The 22,207-nt window shown below is 53.6% G+C and overlaps 2 protein-coding genes across 2 annotated transcripts in view; both read right to left on the bottom strand.

The window, feature by feature from the left end:
* Positions 1–2,381: 2,381 nt before the first annotated feature.
* VOLCADRAFT_89421 (uncharacterized protein) lies at positions 2,382–15,808 on the bottom strand (the record flags this gene model as incomplete). Its single annotated transcript, XM_002949038.1, has 19 exons — positions 2,382–2,468; positions 3,259–3,414; positions 3,899–3,940; positions 5,154–5,216; positions 5,474–5,530; positions 5,947–6,021; positions 6,181–6,333; positions 7,274–7,926; positions 8,279–8,385; positions 8,769–8,982; positions 9,951–10,073; positions 10,264–10,297; positions 10,963–11,063; positions 11,610–11,687; positions 12,285–12,600; positions 13,166–13,274; positions 14,439–14,464; positions 14,601–14,812; positions 15,775–15,808. 19 exons carry the CDS (start codon positions 15,806–15,808, stop codon positions 2,382–2,384), a joined length of 2,640 nt encoding a protein of 879 aa, XP_002949084.1.
* A 5,596-nt stretch (positions 15,809–21,404) lies between these two features.
* Positions 21,405–22,207, bottom strand: part of Dhc6 (dynein heavy chain 6) — a gene marked incomplete at both ends in the record, with an annotated part of 31,599 nt that continues 30,796 nt past the window's right edge. Inside the window, 2 exons of the mRNA XM_002949039.1 lie at positions 21,405–21,455; positions 21,641–21,820. Of these exons, the coding sequence (XP_002949085.1) occupies positions 21,405–21,455; positions 21,641–21,820 (231 nt within the window). The remainder of the gene's footprint in view (positions 21,456–21,640; positions 21,821–22,207) is intronic.

A 22,207-nucleotide genomic window follows, 5' to 3' on the forward strand; every position in this document is an offset into this window, starting at 1 on the left:
TCAGTTTATCTATCCATGCTAATGACCAAACATAAATCTCGCCCAACTGTTTGTCTATTGCAAACCTTATCTCTTGGGTGACGAAGATCACTTGCTATGATGTGAAAAAGTTGAAAAAGAGGGTGCCTGCGGTTAGGGGTGTGTCAACAAATGCTTTCCATGCAGCAGGATACATAGGAACCCTGCCCTACTCTGTGGCAGGTGGTCAGAGCAGTTGCCAGGCGAGGTCCATGCTCTTCCACTCGCCCCCAGAATACCGCGCCTCACATGACGAGCTTATAGTTTTTGCCAGCGCCCCCGATCTTCACTTCAACATACATATGTATGTTGTTAAAGGGTGGTATAGCGCTATAGAACTGAAGGGCTAGCCCTTCAGTTCTCTGCTCTCCCCTGCGAGAGGGGCACCCTAACCTATATATTCGTTGGGTTCAGCAACTCACCACCACCATCCAACCAAATCTATTGGATCAGGCGCCTTAACTTAGTTCCTGGTCAGCACGCAAGTTGATATTAACGCGTCCTCACCATCCATAAGATGGGGGACCACCTCCCATTTCATCACTTCTCAAACACCCGAACAGTCGGCAGACGGATTTGAACCCGGACACTCCGGGAGCAGAAGGCAGGCCTTCACCTCTGCCAGCCGCCTGCCTACCACATATGCATGCAGAAAGTCGCTCACCCAGATAACCTATATCGATGACTCATTGCGGACATCTGTCCTTGAATTGACAATTATTATGCCATCTATCCACTGCATACGGAACAAGCAACCAATCCGCTGACACACGCACACACACACAAATACAATCACACACGACAACTTTGGTGCACACATGTACTTTATTTCAAGAAACATCTCCTACACAGGGTGTGATATCTAATGTACCACTCCTGTCCCGTGTACTGCTGTCCCCTTGTGGTACTGCGGCCATCAGCCCTACCGGGGGACCTAAGGATGGAAACACATTCCCAGTTCCGTGACCATCAGTGACATAGTATCCAGACGACTGGGCAGCTATCTAAATGCTAGGCAAGGAAACCCGCTATGGATGTCACTTTGGTAATTCTTGGACACATGCTCCAGCACCATGCCAACCGCGTTATTGAACCGAAAGAAAAAATATCCTCTCCCCCCATGCAGAAAGCTTGCATGATTGCATAACGAATTTAAGTGTACATCCTCAACGGATGGTTATGAAAAAAATTATTCCTGTGCTTGCCCCTCGTTCGACGACTCTCAGATTAAAGCGAATGGGCGCCAACTTTAAACAAAGGTTAAAATTAGCGACTAAGCCACCGGATGCTTCTCAGCACAACGTATGCATTGGGGGGAGATGCATGGAGAAGGTAATGCGTCATGCTACATAACCCCGCGCCCATCATAATTCATTAAGATATAGCTCGCATGTGGCAAAAGAAGGTACACCATTTGTAATGAGATATGTATCACGTATAAACGTATGCATACGGAGAGTATTTAGATACTTTCAGATCTGGAAATGCATGGGTTTAAATCACCAACTAGGAAGCTCACCACCAACAACAACAACAATTGGGAGAGCAGGGAACTGCCTCGGGAAAGGGGGCCGGCGCGCTGGTGAAGCTTAACCACCATGTAACAACATACAACAACTCACCAAAATAGCTAGGCGTGCTGTCACGAGCCGACACAACCAGAGACTTCCGTCTTTTGAATATGAGCCGCTGGCTATCCCCCCATGTTCATCATCTTGTACTGCTCATCACCTGCTTCATTGTTGCTGTGGAGGCGGCCGCTGCCTCGATCCCTGTGACGGCCGCTGGTGCTGCTGCAGCTGCAGTAAGCTGACACTACCACCTATCCATATGTCCTCTTGCTGGTTTGCCTATCCAAACAAGCAGGATGGAGGATCCTGCCTTGCCTATGCTTGGACAATTGCACTCCATCACATGCGCACCTACCCCTACTGCTGCTGCTGCTGCTGCTGGGAGCTTTCACCACCGCCGCCGTCGCCCTGCTGCTGGTCCCTCTCCAAGCTCTCCTACCGCCACCATAGTAGGGGCCGCGCCATACAAACATATACATGCAGTTGAATACGCGAAGAAGGTATGGAATGAGTGCATTGGAATGTTATTTGGTCGGGAATCCTGCTGCAGCTGCTGGCCCTAAAAGTATAGGACAAACACCCAAAGCAAGGCAAGTAAATGCGCTTAATATGTAGGTCATTGTTGCATGACACACAAGATGTCGTTTTGTCGCCGCGTCAACAGAAGGTGCTTGGTGTTAATAACATAAACAATCTGGTCTGGTCTGGTTGACACTACTGTCTTATACAGTTTAGGTCCTGGATTCGATTCCTGGGTAGACCCCCGACATTGTCGGGAGCGTGAGATTATGGCTAGCTGCTGAGATGTGGAGTTGAGATCACAGTTGATGGATCGAGGTTCGCACGCTGGATTGGTGACGATTGCTGAACCCTCTGTCTCTGCGGATGTTCGGGTGAATGGATGAGGAGGGATCCTAGAAGGCAGGATCAACCGCCTTGGACTTCCATGGCGTATGGCGTAGTACAGTGTAGTAATGGTGGATGGTACTGTATGGTGTGATAAATCGTAGAAGTGGCAATGTGCTCAAATGGCCCAGAACCATCCCACCCTGTAACAATAACCAATCATCAATAATAAACAATTGCATTTCTATGGTAATAGAAACAGCTCCGGCGTTCAGCAGCACACAGCGCACAACAAATGTGTTAATTACAAGACTACACATGCAACTGCAAACGTGTGAATTGAGTTCGCGAACGTGTATTTTGTGCATGTGGGTGCCGCGCCCGCCCATGTACAGTATTCACTTCTATCAATGTTTCACTAACAGCGTGGGAGGAGGCGCAGACAGAAAGACATGCCCGTCTCGTTGATCTGACGCCTGAGGAGCATACTGACTACTCACAGCCTCACCCGTCATTCTGGATAATACATGCATACGTACATACATACAATATGCGTATGCTTCTGCCTCTCATACTCATACATACTTGGTGCATTAACTTCGGCACTATTAACAGTTGTACGACATACACGCACCCCATGCATGATGTACGCCAATACGCCGGGTACGTGTGTGTGAGTTAGCAAATAATGTGCAAGTGTTGGGGTGGCCTACCACCATCCGCGCAGTAACCAAAGCCCTCCTCGTCCCCAACCACCTCCCCCCATCCAGCCTTCCCTCTCACCGAACCATGGAGCTGACCGCCGCCCCGCACCACCACTGACCTGCATCACCAGCATCAGCACCTTGGCTGCCTCCGCTGCCGCTGGCCTACGAGCAGGGTCTGCGTCCCAGCAGTCCTCCAGCAGACGGACAAGCTTTGGGGGACAGTGGTTGCTAATCAACGACTCCAGCGGCAGCCGTGTGCCCTTATACGTCACCTGCATGTGTACACACACACGCATGCACGCACGGGTGCGAACGCTAGCAACGCACAAACGGGTGCAGAGGTGACGCACAGGCGAACATGGAGGCGGGCCCGATAGGGGATGCACAGTCAGGCCGGAGGGAGCCATACTGCGATACATGCGAACAGCTGCCAGGCTGGCGAACAGCTGCAAGACATGTTGCTGTACAAACGTACCAGGAAGGCAATTGAAACGGGACCCACATCCTGCCAGGGCCGTGTAGCCGTCAGCATCTCCCAAAGCAACACCCCTAAAGAGTACATATCCTGCGCCGGCAGTCAGACTTGCATGGTAACTTTGCTTGGGTGGTTAGTTGGGGTGGTTCGTGCTTCCGTACTATTCAGGTAAATGAAAGCACAATGTTCGAGAGGAATGGGGGGAGGAGCGGGTCATACAATCTGACGTGTACGACATACGATCGCTAGCGAGTACGGCGTGCGAGCGATCGAAAACTCACCGCCTGGTGTGTGATGTGCCGATTCATTGCATCGAAGCACTCCTGCGTTGACGGTGTTGTGTTGCATGTTGTAGCGGGGCATGAGGGGTTTAGGGTGTGGAGTGGCTGTTAGTATGAGTCGGCTGGATGGCGGAGTGGCAGTGTATGGCATAAATCATCGCGTATATTAGGCTGGCTACCTGTGCGCGCATCCTCTTCAGCATCGTATGGTGCATTCCTAACCACCTAGCCGCCCAAACAGTTAGACAGGTGCTAGTTGAAATGGCCAAATCAGAGCAAACGGGGAGAAACAGACTTGCTGACATTCACATTTTGTGTATCGGCAGACGATATATAGCCAGTTTGCCACGGACAAATACATAATAACACATATTGCCGTGCGTACCGGTGCCATGTAGGGCGGCTTCGTTGTGGCAGGGAGTGGTGAATGGATAGGATCGAAGTGTAGACGGATAGGTAGGTAGTTCGATAGTGCAGAGGCAGCAACAGAGATAGCGGTAGTCACAGTAAAGCAGCAGACGGTCGTAGTCGTAGGCAGCCGCCACAAGCAGCCATCGCGGCAGCATAAAAAAACATCGTGCGGCAGTGATGGTGGTGGTGGTGGTGGTGTCAGCAGTGGTAATGATGGTCAGTGGTGGAGGTGACGATTAAATCGTTCCATCACGGTGGCAGCGGCGGCATGTACGAACATACGTCACCACATGCATATGTACACAGTGGGGGGTTTGTGGACGGACGACAGCAATCGTTGCTTCTTCGATTTAATTGTCTTAAAGTTGAAATGGGCAAGCAAAATATGAATAATTGACAGCCTTTACGATCGTAAATATTGGCTACGAAATTAATATCCTTAACGGCGCCCAGCAGGTGATCCGTTCCTAAGCCGTCCACAGAATTCATCATCTAGGCCATCTAATCGGCCATCTAAGACTTAAATTTGCTGGCCCGAAATGGATAAATCCATCCATACTTGCACACACGCGCCCAGCATACAAACATAGCTCCGCCAAGCGAGACATGCAGACCGTGACTGACCGGGCCGGACTGGACTGTGGGGGAACCCGGCCTTCCTGCCGGGACAGACCCAAGTCCCGATCGTTGAATAAATCACCGAACAATCATTAACACATAACACAGGCTGGCAGGTCTCAGCTCCCAGCCAGTTGCATAGTCGGGGGCTTACCTGCATCTATTACCGGTAATTGCCTAGCCACATCTCCCGACTCCCGTGCTCCCCGCTTGCCTAATAACCCACCGTGCCGGCGTCAGGGTGCTCCGTCGACTTCACTGTCATCCGCAATCGGGCCAAACCGAAGTCCTGAAGGCGTGCGAGGGTGCGGGCGAGGTTGCAGGCGGTGGGAAGGGGAGGGGGGGAGGTGGAGGGGAAGCAGGAAACTGAGTGTGGCTGGATGCGTGTGGCCCCAGGAACGAGCAGGAGTCATGACAACAATGAAGTAAGCCCGGCCACAGGAACGAAGCCGTGTCAGGTCTCAGTCGGCCCATAGTGATATGCACGCATATCCGCACAAGTCCATGAACACAGGCAAGGGGGAGCCACGCGCCCTACACACGTACCGTCAGCTTGACAATCGGCCTGTCGCGTTGAGGGTTGTCGATCAGCACGTTGGCTGGCTGCGGGCGGGCGGGCCGAGTACAGGAAAGGAGGCGGAGAAATGAAGCCCGTGGTGAAGGGCTAGCAAGACGTAAAGCTGTAGGTGGCTAGGACCTCAGGCTGATGTCGTAACTAGGAAAATCAATTGTAAATACCGGCAGTTAGATGCATGAAACATCGTGATATAAGCAATGTATGCAAATGGATTCATCACTGCCAGTATCCTAGCTTGCTTGGCTGCGTGTTGGCCCCGTCGACATGCACATGCAAGCTGTGTGAGCCGAGCCTCTCCATCTACTTGCGGTGCAGGAGCTCGCAGCAGGTGCAAAACAAAGGATGCATCTACGCATGTGCATCATCATCATCATCATCATCATGGTTCGCAATCACCGACACTCTCACTCTCACACTCTCACACACACACTATTGTCCACACCTTCAGGTCCCGGTGGGTGATGGTGGGGTGCAGGTAGGCCAGTGCATTAGCGATACAGATCCCAATGTGGAGCACCTGATGAACAGGGAGGAGACGGCAACAGATAGAAGCAGGAGGAAACGAGTGCATGACAGGCAGCAGGCGCCTAAATGCATTCCACAGCCCTACTTGCTGATCGTTCAGGTAGGCAACATGCCAACTATACCGTAGCTCGCTAGCCTCGCTGGATCCCACCTTCGGCAGCGGCATCGGCTGTTGGCCCGGGCTGTGATACAACAATTTGTCCAGGGACGTCTCCATGAGCTCCATCACCAGACACAACCGGGGCGGGCTTACACACGCCGCCAACAACTGGATGATGTTGGGGTGCTGGCAACGGCTCAAAACCTGGTGAGTGGTTGAAAGCAGGTTGTTGGCATGAAGTGGTTGGTAGTGGTTGTAGTGATTATGGGTTGAACATGTGTGCCAAAGTGTGGCATGTAGCCGGCGCCTGCAGCCTGGGCAGGAATGTTGTTTCAAGTGTTAGTTGCCGGAAGGGCAGCAAGCGTTGGACTTGAGCAACATGCTAGGATTGACATGTCATTTCATGCCGTACCGTATAAAGTGAGCAGCTGCAGCTGCAGACTTCTTCTGTAAGGAGAAGCATACTACCGGTATTCATGCTACCGGTATATCCCATGCGGCCGATCGATGTGCTCATGAATGTTTCAGCCACAGCCATCGCCGCGAGTAGTGTAAACAACGCCCCACTCGGCAGCTGCGCAGCCACAAATTTAACAGTAAATGTTCTCACGCCACATCGAGCGACGCCCTAGTCCCAGCTCCCTGAAGCACACCTGGAGTACCTCATTACATAGGCCGCCCAAATTTCACCTACATACTCATGCTTACTACATACATGTATGATGTGTGGGACAGGGGCCAATATCTTCACCCGTGGCCGCTATCCGGCGAAACCCTGCCTTCCCCGGTATTTCGGGGCGAACCCTCATCCAGTCACCCTAGTCAACTCCTCAGGGGATCGCTCAGGTTCCGCACCCACCACCAGCATCCAACGGAATCTGCCGGGTCGACAGCGGCCCAACTCCATTCCTGGTCGGCTTACAAGTTAACTTAATCCCAGGTCACCACCGTCTATCGACAAGGGGCACTTTACCTTCCACCATCGGAAGGATTTTCGACCCTGACAGGTCTCGATCCCAGGATCTCCCGGGGGCAATGGTCCGTGCCTTACCAGTAGTGCCTAACCTGTAGTAATAATATCTGCATATACCTACATACCTCGGCCAGACTCGTCACGTGCAACCCATCCAACCCGATGGCTCACCTCAACCTCCTGCGCAAATGTCTTGATGAAGGTTCCGGGGGGAGCCCCCTCCACGCCAAGCAACTCCTCATTGGCCATTAACTTCACCGCAACGCGCCGCCCCGCATACAGTCCCTCGACCACCCGCCCGTAGGTGCCCTTGCCGCGAAACACCGGCATCAAGCAAACCACGCCGCAGCCCTCCCCACTGCTTGTATTGCTACCGGTCATCAGATCACTCCTGCTGCTGCTGTCGCCTCCGAAGCCCTCCGGCAGCACTACTGCCGCATTCATAACACCAGGTCCCACCGACGGCGACTCTGGTGTCGCCTGCTGTAGCTGCAGGCTGCTGTCTGCGTTGCAAACCCCTCCATCTGCTCCTTCCGGCGGAGCAACTCCTGACGCCGTCGTGGAAGGCTCCTCTTTGATGGCTTGAAGGCAAGCAGCAGCAGCAGCAGCAGCAGCAGCAGCAGCGGGCGCAGCAGCACCAAGCCCAGGCTGCTGTGGCAAGCAGTACCCGCCGCCACCAAGCCCCACAGCTGCAGCCGCTCCTGGCGGCAGTTGTGGAAGCGGCACCAGAGCTACATGGAGGGGGATGTCGGGCCTGCGGGGTGTCTTGGTAGTTACCGGCGGTACCACCCCCGTGAAGATCATGGCCTTGGTCTCGTACACTTCTGTACGGCAGCGTTCAAGTTGACAGCGGAAATCAACATGGCGATGCTCATGAACGACGGTTACCGGTTGACATTAAGGGTTGGCGGTTGGCAACGGCCTCAATGCACTTCGATAATAACATGGCCCCCACCACACGTTCGCCACATCAGCTAAGTGCGCATGCGTGTGCACAGTGCTAAAGCGGAGTTACATAGGAAGAATGACTACGGGTAAAATAGCTACCTACCATTGGCAGTTGACTTGGTAAAATCCTATGCTGGTAATCAACGGTCAGCTGCTGTCGACGGCGGTCAGCTGCAATGCGCGACAAATGATAGCCTGATGAACAATCAACAACGAACAAGCGAGTACCTGTTGGCGGCTGTCGTTTGCCTGGAAGTGTAGATGCACCATCTAGTGGCAGGTTGTCGGCGGCGTTGTACGCTGACAGGTCGGCCAGAGTGCGTGTAGTCTCGGGCCTGCATGTGAAGGTGGTGTAGTCGTACGTGATGCAAACAACACAACACACATACTTGCACACATGCATCCCAACACTTTTTGTCATCCAGTAATTTATCGTCTCAGGTGAAAAAACCAATAAATTGCCAACACAAGCAACTCCTAGTGCAGTACGTTCCTGACGACCTTCGCTGACACCGATGGATCACCCCAGTACCAGGTTACAAGGTTCCGCACTAGTGCGGGGGTGTCCGTCAAAGCCGGGAGGCCATGGACTATATAGTACCACGCACCACCGCCATCGTTGTTAATAACGACAACTAATTACAAAGAATGTCAGCGGCTAGCAGCCGCAGTAGTTGACCACCCGCCCGAATGCGCATCTCACTGCGTCATCACGCACCTTCGGCCACCCGGCTGTGCCCTGCACCTCTCCAGCTCCAACTCCAGCAAAGGAGTCCCAGCAGGAGCACCCAAACTCCTATCATCATCCCCGCCAGCAGCCGCAGTGGCATCCGCAGTGGTTGCAGCAGGGCGGGCGGTCGGAGTCCTACCCTTCCGCCGCAGAAACACCGCTGCAGCAAACCCCAACAGCAGGGCACATGCCGCAGACCCCCCTGCAGTGCAGAGCGAATAGTAGTACAGCTGATGATCAAGAAGGTATACCGATGTATGGGTATAATTATGGTATATTGCGCTCCCTAGGAGTGGACCCCCCGCACTTCGCCTCTCGTTTGTACATTCGCAGTAATGCCTTGCTGGCCTATACCAGCACTCACAATTTAGGTGATTTAATGTTAACGGCCTACCGTAACTATAACCTACCAAGAGCCATATACCCCACCAGCAAGCAGAACCCAGCCCAGCCCAACCAACAAAATACGTAGCTCCCGCTCCTCTCCTCGCATCCTCTCCTCCGACCAGCCTTTTAAGTCCCTCCTCTTCCCCTGGAGCAGCTCTTCCCGTTCTGCACCGTCCTCTCCCCATCCCCAATCTACGTATTCGCGGCAGCTCCCGCACACATACGCATGTGGGTCATCAAACCCATTTAACAGAAGGCTTGCTCATCATGCACGATCATGAACACCAGCATGTATTAGGGCGCCCGACGCTGAAAGGGTTGGCAGTCGACGACATTGACCACCAGTACTTTATTCACGCAGGTATACGCTTGCGGCCCCTTTCCCCTCTCCCGAAACCATCCGCTGCATATGCTTGGAGACCAATCCAACCCACCCTCAAGACACCCGCGCAGATACCCGCGGCCTGGTCTGGTGGAAATACTGCCATATGCGGTTTAAGGTCCTGGGAAGACCCCCGACATTGTCGGGAGCGTGAGATTATGGCCAGCTGCTGAGTTGCTGATGTGGAGTTGAGGATATCCTCAGGCGCGTATTTCGGGTTGCGCAATGGACCCCACTAACCAGTCGGGAGCGGACTCGGACCTGATCAGACGAGCTGGTCTATACATACCAGCTGCACTCCCCAAAACATCTATGCCCCGAACCGGATGCAATCCTGCGACCTTGCAATCGCAAATTCTCATTCCTTGGGAAATGGCTAGTCCGGTAATCGGCCCACTTACCCACAGTCGCTCCCACCACAACCGCCGTGCGGCTGCTGGCGCTGCGGTTGTTAGGCACCGGCTGCAAGGTGGAAAGGCTGCTGGTGCTGTTACCGCCACTGCCCCTGGCCCAGTTGACGGTTTCTGCGTAGCAGGTCGAGGGGGTCCCTCTTCAGCAGGCATTCCATGTCGACGTGCACTTCACATACGGCGGTCGTGTTGAGGAATCTGAAGAGCAGGTTGGTGGTGCGTAGCGCGCCGCTGGTGGCGTCGAGTTCGGTGCCTTCAAAAGCCCAGTCGCTTGAAAAGACCTTATCCGCCCAGCACCGCTGACGTGGCGGCGCAGCATGTGAATCCACACAGCCGTCCTGAAGCGCAGGCCAGGCATATAGGGCGTGGCTTAGGCAGGTAGTGTAGTAGGCCGGCAGGCAGGTAGGAAGCTAGTTTAAGCCGCGCCAGCGAGCACAGTTCCCGGGTGTGTGAAGCTTTATATCACAGCAGCAAGTGTACCGAATCTAAAGTCGGTCCCTGAGATGATCCAATACTGTTCATGTCTCAGGTTCCCTCCGCCGTCACCATCCTGTGAATCCTAACTATCTCCTCCTTGTTATCACCCTTGCTCGCCGGTGAACCCTCTCGCCACTCGTAAGCCGCTAAATCCTTTGCCCTGAGCCTCCTCAACCGGAACATCCGTGCTACGGCTACTAGTAGCTTCCCTAACGCTTCCAAGGGATATGGAAACATTACTACATTTACAAGGAACTTCCAACCTACCGTTAGCTGTACGTCATACTCTAGGGTGCCTAAACATGTACCGCACTGAAAAACTTGTATACTCCCGCCTACCTGTCTCATACCTCTACCTAGGCGTAGTACATTCAACAACTAACCCAGCTAATGTCTAGCTGGTCACTGGCCATTCAGCTGCATGCACACCCGGGTAGGAACCTGCACTATGGAGCAACATGCCGCCCGACTAGCTATAGATGTGCTGCTATGCGGATGCGCAGCAGCTGGCAGCGTCCACACTCACCTGTGGGAGATCTACCAGCGTTGTCTGGTTTCCCGGGTATTGTGCAGGTCGGGGCATCAATGAAACGTCGAGCACGTGGAAGGCACCCGGAAAACAGTACGCTGTAGACATTGGGTGTTGAAAGGAAGCAAAATACATACGCGTATGTACGTTTGTGCATGAATACGATGGTTGACCACGGGATGGGACGAATGAAGGATGCCGGTCGTACGTGTACAAAAAGATTAGCAGATTGCAAATGAGTATGGACGGTGTAAGGGATGCGTCAGACAAAAGAGAGCGTAAGAGTACAAGTACACATACATATTCTATGGTCAGATGGGCAGGGGGCGAGGAGTTTCATTTCATGCATGGCTGGAGAGAGGAAGGGGGCTAAGGGTTAGGAGGTCCAGGGTTTGCATGATGCCCGCCAAGTAAGTAAGTTACACCACAGGTACGTACATGCCCACGAATCCTCCTGCTGCCCACTGTGGATGACCTGGCTACTGCTCAGCTACGATATCAGCAGGACAGCAGGACCTGTTGCGAGATAAACAAGGACTCTTCACACAACCTTAAGTCTCTGAACTCACCCATCCCAATCTCGCCCGAACATACCCCCCCGGCCACACACCCACATTTTCCCCCCCTCCTCCCTCCGGCCTCACGTGTGTACACCGCGGCAGTGGACAGCCACACCTCCCCGGGGGGTCCGCCCGGATCCGTGGGGACAAAAATGTCGGAGCCTACATGCGGCAACACGTGGGGTTGTGGGTGGGGTGAGTGTTAAGGAACTAGGCCACGAATAGAAAACGGAGACGGGTTGGCATATACACACTGTGACAGTAATAAAGATGGCACACAAGCAACTTAACGAAGAAAGGAGTCCAACATAGTTGGGTTTGGATTGCTGGATATGTGGATTGGATAAGGATAGATAGGGAAAATGATGCCAAAGCAGGTCAGGATAACCGGCACTGTTGCAGCGACATTCGTGACCGGCTGGTCGGAACTACCGACCATGAACGCTTCTTGGAAATCATTGGTCAAACTAGATTGTAATCTAAAAAGAAGTTCATGCAGCAAAATTATGCATGATAATGCGGGTACGTATACAGGTCTGGGGTTAGGGGCGGGGGCAAGGCTAGCAGGCAGGGGCACGCGGGTAGATGGCAGGTGGGGCCTGTCGAAACAGATGTAGGGAGGAGGTAGGGAGGAGGCCGGGAAAGAAAAGCTATTACCTAAGGAACTCCTTCCCTAAAAACTAATGACATATATCAATAAATTGGCAAAAAATCTGGAAAATAATCACGGCTTCAGTGTCCATAAAATATGTGTCACACCTTGAGTAGTTGCCCTACTCTCCAGAGGTGTAACGGGACCCACACTAACCGGGGCCCCAAGGGCCAGACGCCTAGCGCCGCCCGAAATGGATAATATCTTAAAAAAACAGCATAAGAAAATCCAATAGCTCGAAACTGCAGTCTTGTACGCGGGAGATATGTCCAGATGCAATGGAGATACAACAATGTCAACCATGATGCCCTCAATGTGCTGATGTGCCAGGAAGGGATGGGCGAGTGCACCCTGGAGACACCCCAGTCCATTCTGAAGCCTGCTTGATGGCTGCTTCAGAGGACTCGGCCACCGACCCACACTCTGTGACAAACAAGGGTGTGCAGGGGCTGCTGGAAGAGCCCAGAGGCGGTGAGGTGCTGTATGCAGAGCTGGTGAGTCGTCAATGATCCACAGAAGCCGATCTAAGTAGCAGTCCATGGCAGCAGTGTTGCGACCAATGCTGGCTACATCCAGGATTGTGGCCCCCTAGCTGGTGCCCCCCTAGCACATTGCATTTGCAACACCAATCATGTTTGGGGATATGTGGGTGCTGCCTGCTGCCCGTGTCAAATAACTGCATTGATAGCCATATCGATGATGATATGCACATTTTGCGGGACTGCCCGGTGTACGACAAAATCAGATCTGGTATGGACTTCCCACGCTTCGAGCATATGACGGACGCTATGAAGTGGGAACCTGAACGCCTGGCAAGGATGCTGGAACGTATATGGTCCCATGGCAACTCAGTCATTTCCTTTGGTCGCTAGTATCATTTAACACTTGCTTTGTTTAAAGTGCGAGGTAGGATGGTGCTTATAGGGGATCTGGCAGCCCTTGAGCCCTCGGCTCGTATTAGGGCGGTTTGCAGGTACGGGGAACGCACCCCACGACCATGTAACACACACAAGATATAACTGTTTGCCGTGAACCAGCTGTCCATGCACCCTTGGATCGTGATGTACGTGATGAGCATCGTCATGACCACCGAGACACTGACATTAGGTTGGTGGGAGGTGGGCATGTACGGCTTTTGCAGAACCGGTATGTGTCAAGAGGGCGCTCCACTTGATAAAGGCTAAGTCATAAAGCACAATAGCAGGATTGTAGTTGTAGAAGTGGACGCAAGTGTGACGCGAGAAAGTGGAAAGGTGCAGGTTGTTGTCCAGCGAGGGAAGATGCTGTAGCTTTAGTACAGTACAATACACCATAAAAAATAAATGTTCGCTAAAGCACATGGCCAGCATCTCAAGAAGCCCTTTCGGTGGCCTATTGGTACAAAAGCACATACAGGAAGCAATTCGTGATTGCCCCAACTGTGTGTCAAACACTGCTTTGGGCAGGCATCGGTAACACCTCTGCAAGACGTGAAACCCAAACCAGGCTAGATTACTGGTGAAAATGTTTGCTGGCGGAATGCCCGTGTGGTGCCCCACAGGCTTGCAGCGGTAGGATACGGCCAAACTGGTTGAAGATACTGTCGAAAACTGTCTGAAAGGAGTGTTGAAGTCAACCCCCATCTGATGTCGGTGGTGATTATCCAGTCCATGTCTTGACTTGGACACTCTGCTGGCGGGTAGCCGACCCAGCTGACATGCTAACGACATGGGTGGGGTGCTGATCTACTTGACTTGATGGTGGTCATGTCGCCACACGCATGGCACTACAAATACCACATGACTCAGCAGCAGGCATCTGAGATGACCCCATTCACAAGACCCTACCTGGCAACCGGTTCGGGTTGCCAAGCAGCCCATCCATGTACACGTACACGTATCGAAACGTCATGCGTACTGTGCTGCCCAGCTGCACCTGCTTCCATCACATTTGCAAGTCCGTATAACCGTATATATTAACGTACGTGCATGGATACAGGCAAACACGAAGGAAGTAGGGATGCATCGGCAAACAACGAACTGCCGTGTAATGATGTAGATGCATTTGGGTCCATATGTGTATGACAAAACATGCAGGAACCAAAAAGGAATTCAGTAACTTAAAAACACTTGATGAAAAGTTTTACGACATGCATGCTACCTAGCTAACAAGATAACCATGTAGCCTGCCTTGTCAACGGTGTCGCTGTTTCATATCAACCAGCAGAACATGTGCTTGCGTAGTGTAGCCTGGTGTGCCGAAGCGTACAGTGCATCTCCCACCTTGGCTGTTGCAAATGCGCGTGGTTCTTAGGAGATGTGGGCGGGGCAGGGCAGGGCAGGGCTGGGTGTGGAAAGCTGGCGCGGCAAGCGGCGTGGGGCTGTGCAGCAGCCGCACCTCTCAGGTAGCACGCACAGATTAGTCTCCTAAGCGAACCCACTCACCACACCCCGAACATAGATTAGATTGAGCTGTGGCCAGTCGTTCAGCTCGCCCCCGATGGTAACATTGCGTGTCAGCACGATGGGAAGTCCTACACTGCTCGTCTGCCAATCTTCAGGTGTCACGTTGACCACGGGGCGTGTGAGGCGGATAAGGTCAACCATCGGATTAGCCAGCGCGGCTACCATCTCCGCACCACTGCTTGCTGTCGCAGCTGTATAAGTGGGAGAAACATTGGGCTGCTGCTCAAGCTCCGTGCCGGCACCTAGACGGCGCGCCGCTTGTCGCTGGTGCATGATCCAGTTCCTTAAGCACGGAACGCTGCTGCTGCCACAGATTGCAGTAGGTCTGTTAAGGCAAATTGCTCCAATTGCCAGGATGGTCAGCAACTTGTATGAAAGCCTCATCTTCTTGGTCATACGAAAATTGGAGTAGGAATGTCCTTTTGCACTGTTTAGTTTACAGACTTGGGGACTAAGGGAACGGCTGGAAAAACGGCGGTTCCGGCCCTCTTGCAAAGGAGCTCATGTTTACTTTCTATTAATGTATTTAACTAGTTTCTTATCGCTTAGATGATTCGCTGAGCCAGGTGTGAGATTTTTTGAACTTAATGTTAGTGTGCGGCCAAGTGGAAACACCCTGTTAGCTCGTGTTTACCGCCAAGTATTTCTTTTGTGCGACAAGATAATTTTGGTAATCATGGTCAAACTGGACTTTTTCGTCATCCGTACTTTAACGAGCTTGACCGGCGTTCGTAACGAGCTTGACGAGCGCAACCGCCCCGGGACACAGCCTCAGGCCTAAAAATCAACTCATAGGGTTACATGCTGTTTTTTGGCGATGGGCACGTCACTCCATGAGCAAACTTTGCTGGCATTGCGGCGCGCGACGCGGGGTCTTCGCGATGCCAGCAGTTGGCCCGGGTCCAGGACAGATTCCATGGCTTTGTTCATTTCCATTGACAGCTAGCTTTTATGTAACCCTATGAGTTGATTTCTAGGCCTGAGGCTGTGTCCCGGGGCGGTTGCGCTTGCATGGCACCGGCAACTGCGGTCGCGCCTTGCAACTTCAGCTCAGTTTGCGTCAATATAACCATAGAACATCACAGTACTAGAGAAACAGCTTGTTTGAGGAAGTACATGAAAGCGGTACCAACTAACTCCAGGTGGGCCTCACCTCGAGCCAGGACCCCCCAGCTGTGTTGCGGCATCTAATACGTGGTGGCTGTTGAATTGTGTTGCATGCATGCATGCATGAAATTTGCATACTTGAGCTCGTAAGACCCAGGCGAGTCAGGATTATCCTATCATAGCGCAAAGAAAAAAGACAAATAAGCGGAAAGAAGGGGAAGGTTATAGATTCAAAAAGGACAGCCAAACGACTACGCAACGAAATGGTATCAGAGCGTCGGTGATCCACATCGCCTTGTTCGACATCGTCAACGTCGTCATTGCCGACATCGTCATCGTCGTCGTCGTCTACTACCACGGATTCCAACTGTTGGAAATGATCGACACTCATATACCAGTGAATGGTAGCCACAGTAATAGGACCCGGCTGGGGTCCGGCGCTTTGTTGGTCTTAACACCAACCCCACCGTTTATGGAGCCCTTAACAGGAGGGTATGAACAGCGGGAAGATGAGGCTGGGGTCCTGGCGCAAGCTACCAGCGCAACGGCATTTAAATATCGCGACAAGGGGGTCCTTTTATATCTAAGTGTCAGTCCCTCAGTATCTAAGTGAAGTTGAAGGGGGGGTCTCTGGCCAGCTGGATGAGAAAAGACGGCAGCTAGATGAGGCGCCCGGCCGCCTTCGGGACAGCTAGATGAGGCTCGGTGGCTGCCAGATGAGGGTTCGCGGGGTCCGAAATTTCACCTGGATGAATGTATGGCATACCCCAATATGCAATTTGGGTGCTCTACATTTATCTAGTTACGCTTCCTTATGTACTGAGATGCGCGCGGGGCTTCTCGCAAAAAACGCTTACAGAGTCTCATACTTGCCCGTGCTTCGGTGTACACGATGGTATCAGTATAATACCAATCGCCATGCATGGGCCGACCCGCCCAAACGAACGCCACGCCGCCGCTGGTGGCCCCGGCGGAAACGCCCCTAAGCGCCAGGAAGCGCCCCATCTTTTTTTGAGAGGTTACAAGGTGGACCGCTGGCCCAGGCTTCACATCGGTTCGGCAGGTTGTCAGTTCGATGCAACGTGTCGTACTTAGCCACTGACTACCACAAAAAACGTTTCCACGATGCGTGCATCGCTTACAGACAAATGTCTAGGTAACTGTATGTTACAGGTTTTTGACAAATTGTGTCGGTATCTTGGGCTAAACAACAACAGTTTCGTCACCGCGAGGATTTCTGATCGTGCACCAGTGGTGCACTCCCGCGGTAACATAGGCTACCGACCCTGTCGGCACACGAGTGGCCGCGTACATGATATAGCATCGACCCAGATATTCTTCACACAAGCCTACGTACTATGTCGTCAAGTTCCGCTTGACCGCCGTCGCCCATGGTGATGTCCGGCGTCGTCATCTGTGATATTGCGCAAAGAGACTCGATGACTTCGATGCTTCAATTGAGATCAATCTACAGCAAGCAATCCTGTCATCTCAGTGCTATTTCCCCCTTTTCTGATTGCTGCTTACGCCCACGAACGAAAGCCTATCGTCCTTTCGCGAATGACAAGCTGAAAAGTGAGTCCCGCATTAGCTAGTGTAACAGATTGAGACCCTGATTGTCATCGCATGCCTTCTCGTACGATTTGGTACGCCATGGCCACTACATCGCGTGCGCGTCTATTTAAAAATATGTGCTTGCGCATTCCCCTCTGTCACGCTAATTGTACATTTGCCATTTGTTAGAACAGACCCTCGTCAGGTTGTGGCTCTTTGTTGCGCAGAGGACAAGCAACGCGGCTGTGCACCAATGGTGCACGGCCGGGGTACATGGCCCAACAGCATGGTTTGGACTCCCTTTTCGAATGTCGACAGTGTAACAGATCACATAGTTCCGTCCAGTCGTCCCTCCTCGTCCTAGCTGCAACGGGCTACTGATGGAAGAGTCGACCTTCAGAACCGTGCATTAGAAGTCTCTGCACGGTTCTTCTAGCGTAGTAATCCCTCTCGATTTTCTGCATGTGCCTTACAGGAAGTGCGCGACCACTAGAGACTGCGTGGTGCGGTGGACTAGAGGCGGATTGCTGCATTGGAGACGGATTGCTGCACTATAGACGGATTGCTGTGGCCGATTCCCACCTGTAGGCGATGTTGTTGGCGCGTGCAGACGAGGACGGGATGACAAACATCGATGCAGTCGCATGCGTACATAAACTGTTCACAGCTCGGCTACTTCGATACAAAGCGCGCGCTGACATGCACGGTGATGTGAAGTGCGTGTACATGGATGTGAGTGGAAGTGATGATTGTGGATGTATGAGTATGGGTGACCTGCGGTCAACACCAGGTGGCCCACGGTACGGCCGGTGTACCTGTCGGTGGGCGAACATAAATATTAACATTTTTAAACCTGAGAAGCGCTCCCGTCAGCTGTCACCATCAGTTGATCGTCATGTCCATGCGTCCAGCAGGCTTTCACAAAATGTATCTGGATGCCAGTCAACTTACAACCAAATGAATATAGGAAGACATGAAACGGTATTTAAATACATGTTTCTTTTCAGCCAGATGCGCGCGCGGGGCCCCTCTCCTGGCAGCTAGATGAGGCGTCGGGACAGCTAGATGAGGCTGACGGGGGTTGTCAGGCGGTCAAGATGAGGCTCGGGGCTCAGCTAGATGAGACAAGGGGGGGTCCCCGCGATATCTAGATACCATGTGAACTTAGTTAGATATTGTTTCCTCATACTTAAATGAGCGCGGAAGGCAGATGCCGGCCAGGACCCCACCCCCAGATGACAGATGACGAACCCTGGGTGATACCCTCCTCCTTAACCTCCCTACGACGCAGCCCCAACCGCAGGGCTTCCATACTGCTCGGAGTCAGCTGTTCACGCATCCGTCCCTGGACTCCCCTGCCCCCGTCCCATTGCTGCCATTCGAGCGTTGCACAACACGGGGTACCGACCACCGCCTGCCATCCACCCAGCGCAGGCCGGCCAGCACAGCCAGGCTCCCCGTTTCAGTCCCAATGCCAAGGACGCCGACCTCGCCGCGTGGGCCAATCGACTCGGCTGCATTTCGCAATGTGTGGAGTAAAATGAAGACAGCGAGTTTGCCGCGATGCCCGCCCTCTCCTCAATTGACGGCCCGGCACTCGACATTTTACTCTTGCACCACCAGCAGGCACCCTTTACCTGCTTAAACGCTGTCCTCCCCGAGCATTGGCACCCCTTGCGCCCAGGTTGGACAGAAGTTTTCAGGCACAGCTAAGCATGGAAACCATTTACAAAGGTTCGGGGCCCACCTCCCTGAATACATATTTGGGCACATCCTGTCGACTAATGGGCGACCTGCCTAACAGCCACAAATCTGACCACGTTTTCTACTTCGTGAAGGGTCTACAAGCGGGCCTAGTGAAGAAGCCCACACCCGCCTGCAACAGTACTGGATGAACGTCAACCTGCAAGCGGTAATCAACCTAGCCATAGGCATCTGCTACATGAGTGTGAGGGGTGGTCGAGAAGGTTTGCGGCGTGGTGCCCAGCGAAAATGCCTATGGCTAGGTTGATTACCGCTTGCAGGCTGACGTTCATCCAGTACTGTTGCAGGCGGGCGTGGGCTTCTTCACATACGGGCTTGGAGGGGATCCCGGCTAAGTATTCTAAGTACACAATCAGGGAGAGTGAAAGGCAGCAGCCCATGTTCACCTTGGCAACATGCTTGATAGCATTGCACACCCATGTTTACGGGGGTGAGCACCCACGACTAGCACCCTTTACCCTGTTCTTAAGAAAGGGGACGCATCCTTTTGTGAACGCCGCCAAGTGTGAAGTCCTCATTTTTGGGGGCACAGCACGGGAGCAAAAGCACCTTATGGGAGCTGAGTAACGGTTGTGTGAGGCACGTTTGAGGGTATTGACTGGTAACGAGACGGCACAGTATCTCGGGCTACATTATGGCCCTGGCATGCAGTTCTCAGCCTGACCCAACCCAACCCAGTACTAGCGGCAGGGAAACTTGCCATGTTTGACCTCAGTGCCCTGTGTCGGATAACAAAATTACTACTTTCCGAGTGTTTAGGAGCGGTTAAGTTCATTTTCACTGCCTGCACGTTTTACGGTGGCAGCATTACTTCCTGCGATCCCCTAGAGGCCCTGGGGGGGTGGGAGCGCCAAAAACCAACTGCTGCGGCAGTTGTGGTTTTATCCATCCTTTCCCTCCGCCCGTCCGCAGTGGCAGACAGGATGCCGGCAATACACAGGATACACAGGCAGGCGGACAAACTGACAGGCCGACAGACGGACTGAAAGACGAACAGATGGACAAACAGACGGGCGGACATATGGGTAGGTAACATGCACATGAAAACACACAGGTCCCCCTCCGCGTGCGGCAACATCACCCGTAACCGTACACATGGCATATCTTGGTCCCCACATTGGTGCCGGTGCCGCTGCTGCACATTAGCAGTAACATTATGACGAACAGTTAGTAAAGGCCAACCCACTACCTCCCACTATCACTGTGGTAGTTGTTAGTTGGTAGTTGCTTTCGTTCATAGCCCTTTCGGCAAAAGGTTATATCCGCACCCAGCCAGGAGGACGTACGCGGAGAGGCCACCTGTGTCTAACCCATAAGTCACCCGCACACCTCACCATCAGAGGTGCAGCAGCCCGCCGGCAACCCCGAGGCCGCGTAAGGAGAGCTCAAGCAGTGCCCTGTGTGGCCACACGCGGCTACCTACCCAGCCACTCTCGCACGCACCCACGCACCCACGCGGCCATTGGCTACTGCCATTGCCGTCAGCAGCAACGGCAGGACACCTGGGCAGCGGAGAGGGTTCGGAAGTGAGGGGGTCGTCTCCCCCCAACACACGCAATATGTACCTGACACCTGCGCAGACCGCTTTTTGATTACATACATACATACATGCATACACGAGAGAACTCACGCACACACACTCACACGGAAACCAACAGCTCAGTCCCCGCCCAACCCATCATCATCAACACCAGCCAGTCCGCATACCCCAACCAGCCGGCGCTTCCCTCTCCCGTCCCGACCGCCAACCATGTTGCCTCCCAAAATTCCCCCAGCAGTACGGCATCCTAACACGCACGTCGCTGGTGACCACGAGTGCACGCTACCGAGCTCGCTTTGGTAAAACAAGCACCACCGTGCAAGAGTTGATGTTGTTACAGGGTGGTTAAGCTTCACCAGTGGCCTCCTTCCCGAGGCAATTCCCTGCTCTCCCCTGCTAGAGGGGCACCCTAAGCCATTCACCCCATCCCACTTCAGAGTGTACTCTTTGAGTTTGGCAACTCACCACCAGCATCCAACCAAATCTAGCGGATCAACGGCGCGTCAACTTAGTTATTCGTGCACCACCATTATCGCCATTTCCCTCATTTCGCGGCTCCGAAGGTCGTCAAAACAACACAACACACGCAGGGGGATGATGGTAAGGGGTTGAGGGCTGGGTGAGGCGAGGGGAATCCCGCAGCACAACCCCAGTATGAGTTCCATATGGGTTCCACGCCATTGACAACCCCTCTCCCCCCTCCCCCCTTCCCCGCACCGACATGGCCCCCACCCCCACCCCCCTCACTGCTGCAGCCACAACACAGCTATCGCCGCTGTGTCCCCAACCTCTAACAGCACCAGCACCAGTACCCTAGCCTAGTCCGCCAGTGACAACAGGAACGCCACTCCTCTCCGAATCCAGTGGTCCTGTGACAAGGGGGGGGGCATACGGGGGCGGGTGTGTGTGTGTGTGTGTATGGAGAGGGAAATGTCAAGCGATGAGGGAGGGAGGGTTCGCGGGGTTAGGGGTCCGGTTCGTCGAGGTATGTGTCACAAGTAGGAATGTGTATAGAGCTGTTGTGTGTTCTTTGGGCTCCCCCCCCCTACCCTACCTGCGGCTGGTCGGAGGGAATCATGAGCTCCATGACGAAGTTGGTGGAGTGGCCGGTGGTGGCCAGCACTCCGCGGCGCTCTGGGGTGCGGTACAGCGGGCACTCGTAGTGCGGGAAGGTGGCTTGGTCCGCCACGTCACACGGGGATAGCTTCATCAGCGGGGCGGGGCTGAACAGAACCTGGTGGGGGTGGGCGGTAGTGGGAGGGAGGGAGAGAGAGGGGTAGGCGCAGGAGAAAGGGGAGGAGGGCGGAAATGAGGTGCGTGTGTGTGTGGGGGGGGCCCCCCGTGTGTGTTTTGTGGGGGAGTTGGTTGGGTTGGGCCGAAAGAAAGAGGATGGATGTCGGGCGCAGGAGGGACCGGAGGGAACCAGGACTTGGTCCGATCAGCTGTAGCGGCGGAACGCGGTGCATACATACATACATACATACATACGGGCCATATGGGCCAACTCCACCTCCTCTCATCTCCCTAGGTGATGTGCTCGGCGTGGGGCTCAGCGCGGCACGTGGCCCCCCTCGCGCCACATGTGTCGGCCCTCCGCGCCTCCGCCCCCTTCCCCCCCCAC

The sequence above is a fragment of the Volvox carteri genome (genome assembly GCF_000143455.1).
Source record: "Volvox carteri f. nagariensis unplaced genomic scaffold VOLCAscaffold_12, whole genome shotgun sequence".
Classification (NCBI taxonomy): domain Eukaryota; kingdom Viridiplantae; phylum Chlorophyta; class Chlorophyceae; order Chlamydomonadales; family Volvocaceae; genus Volvox; species Volvox carteri.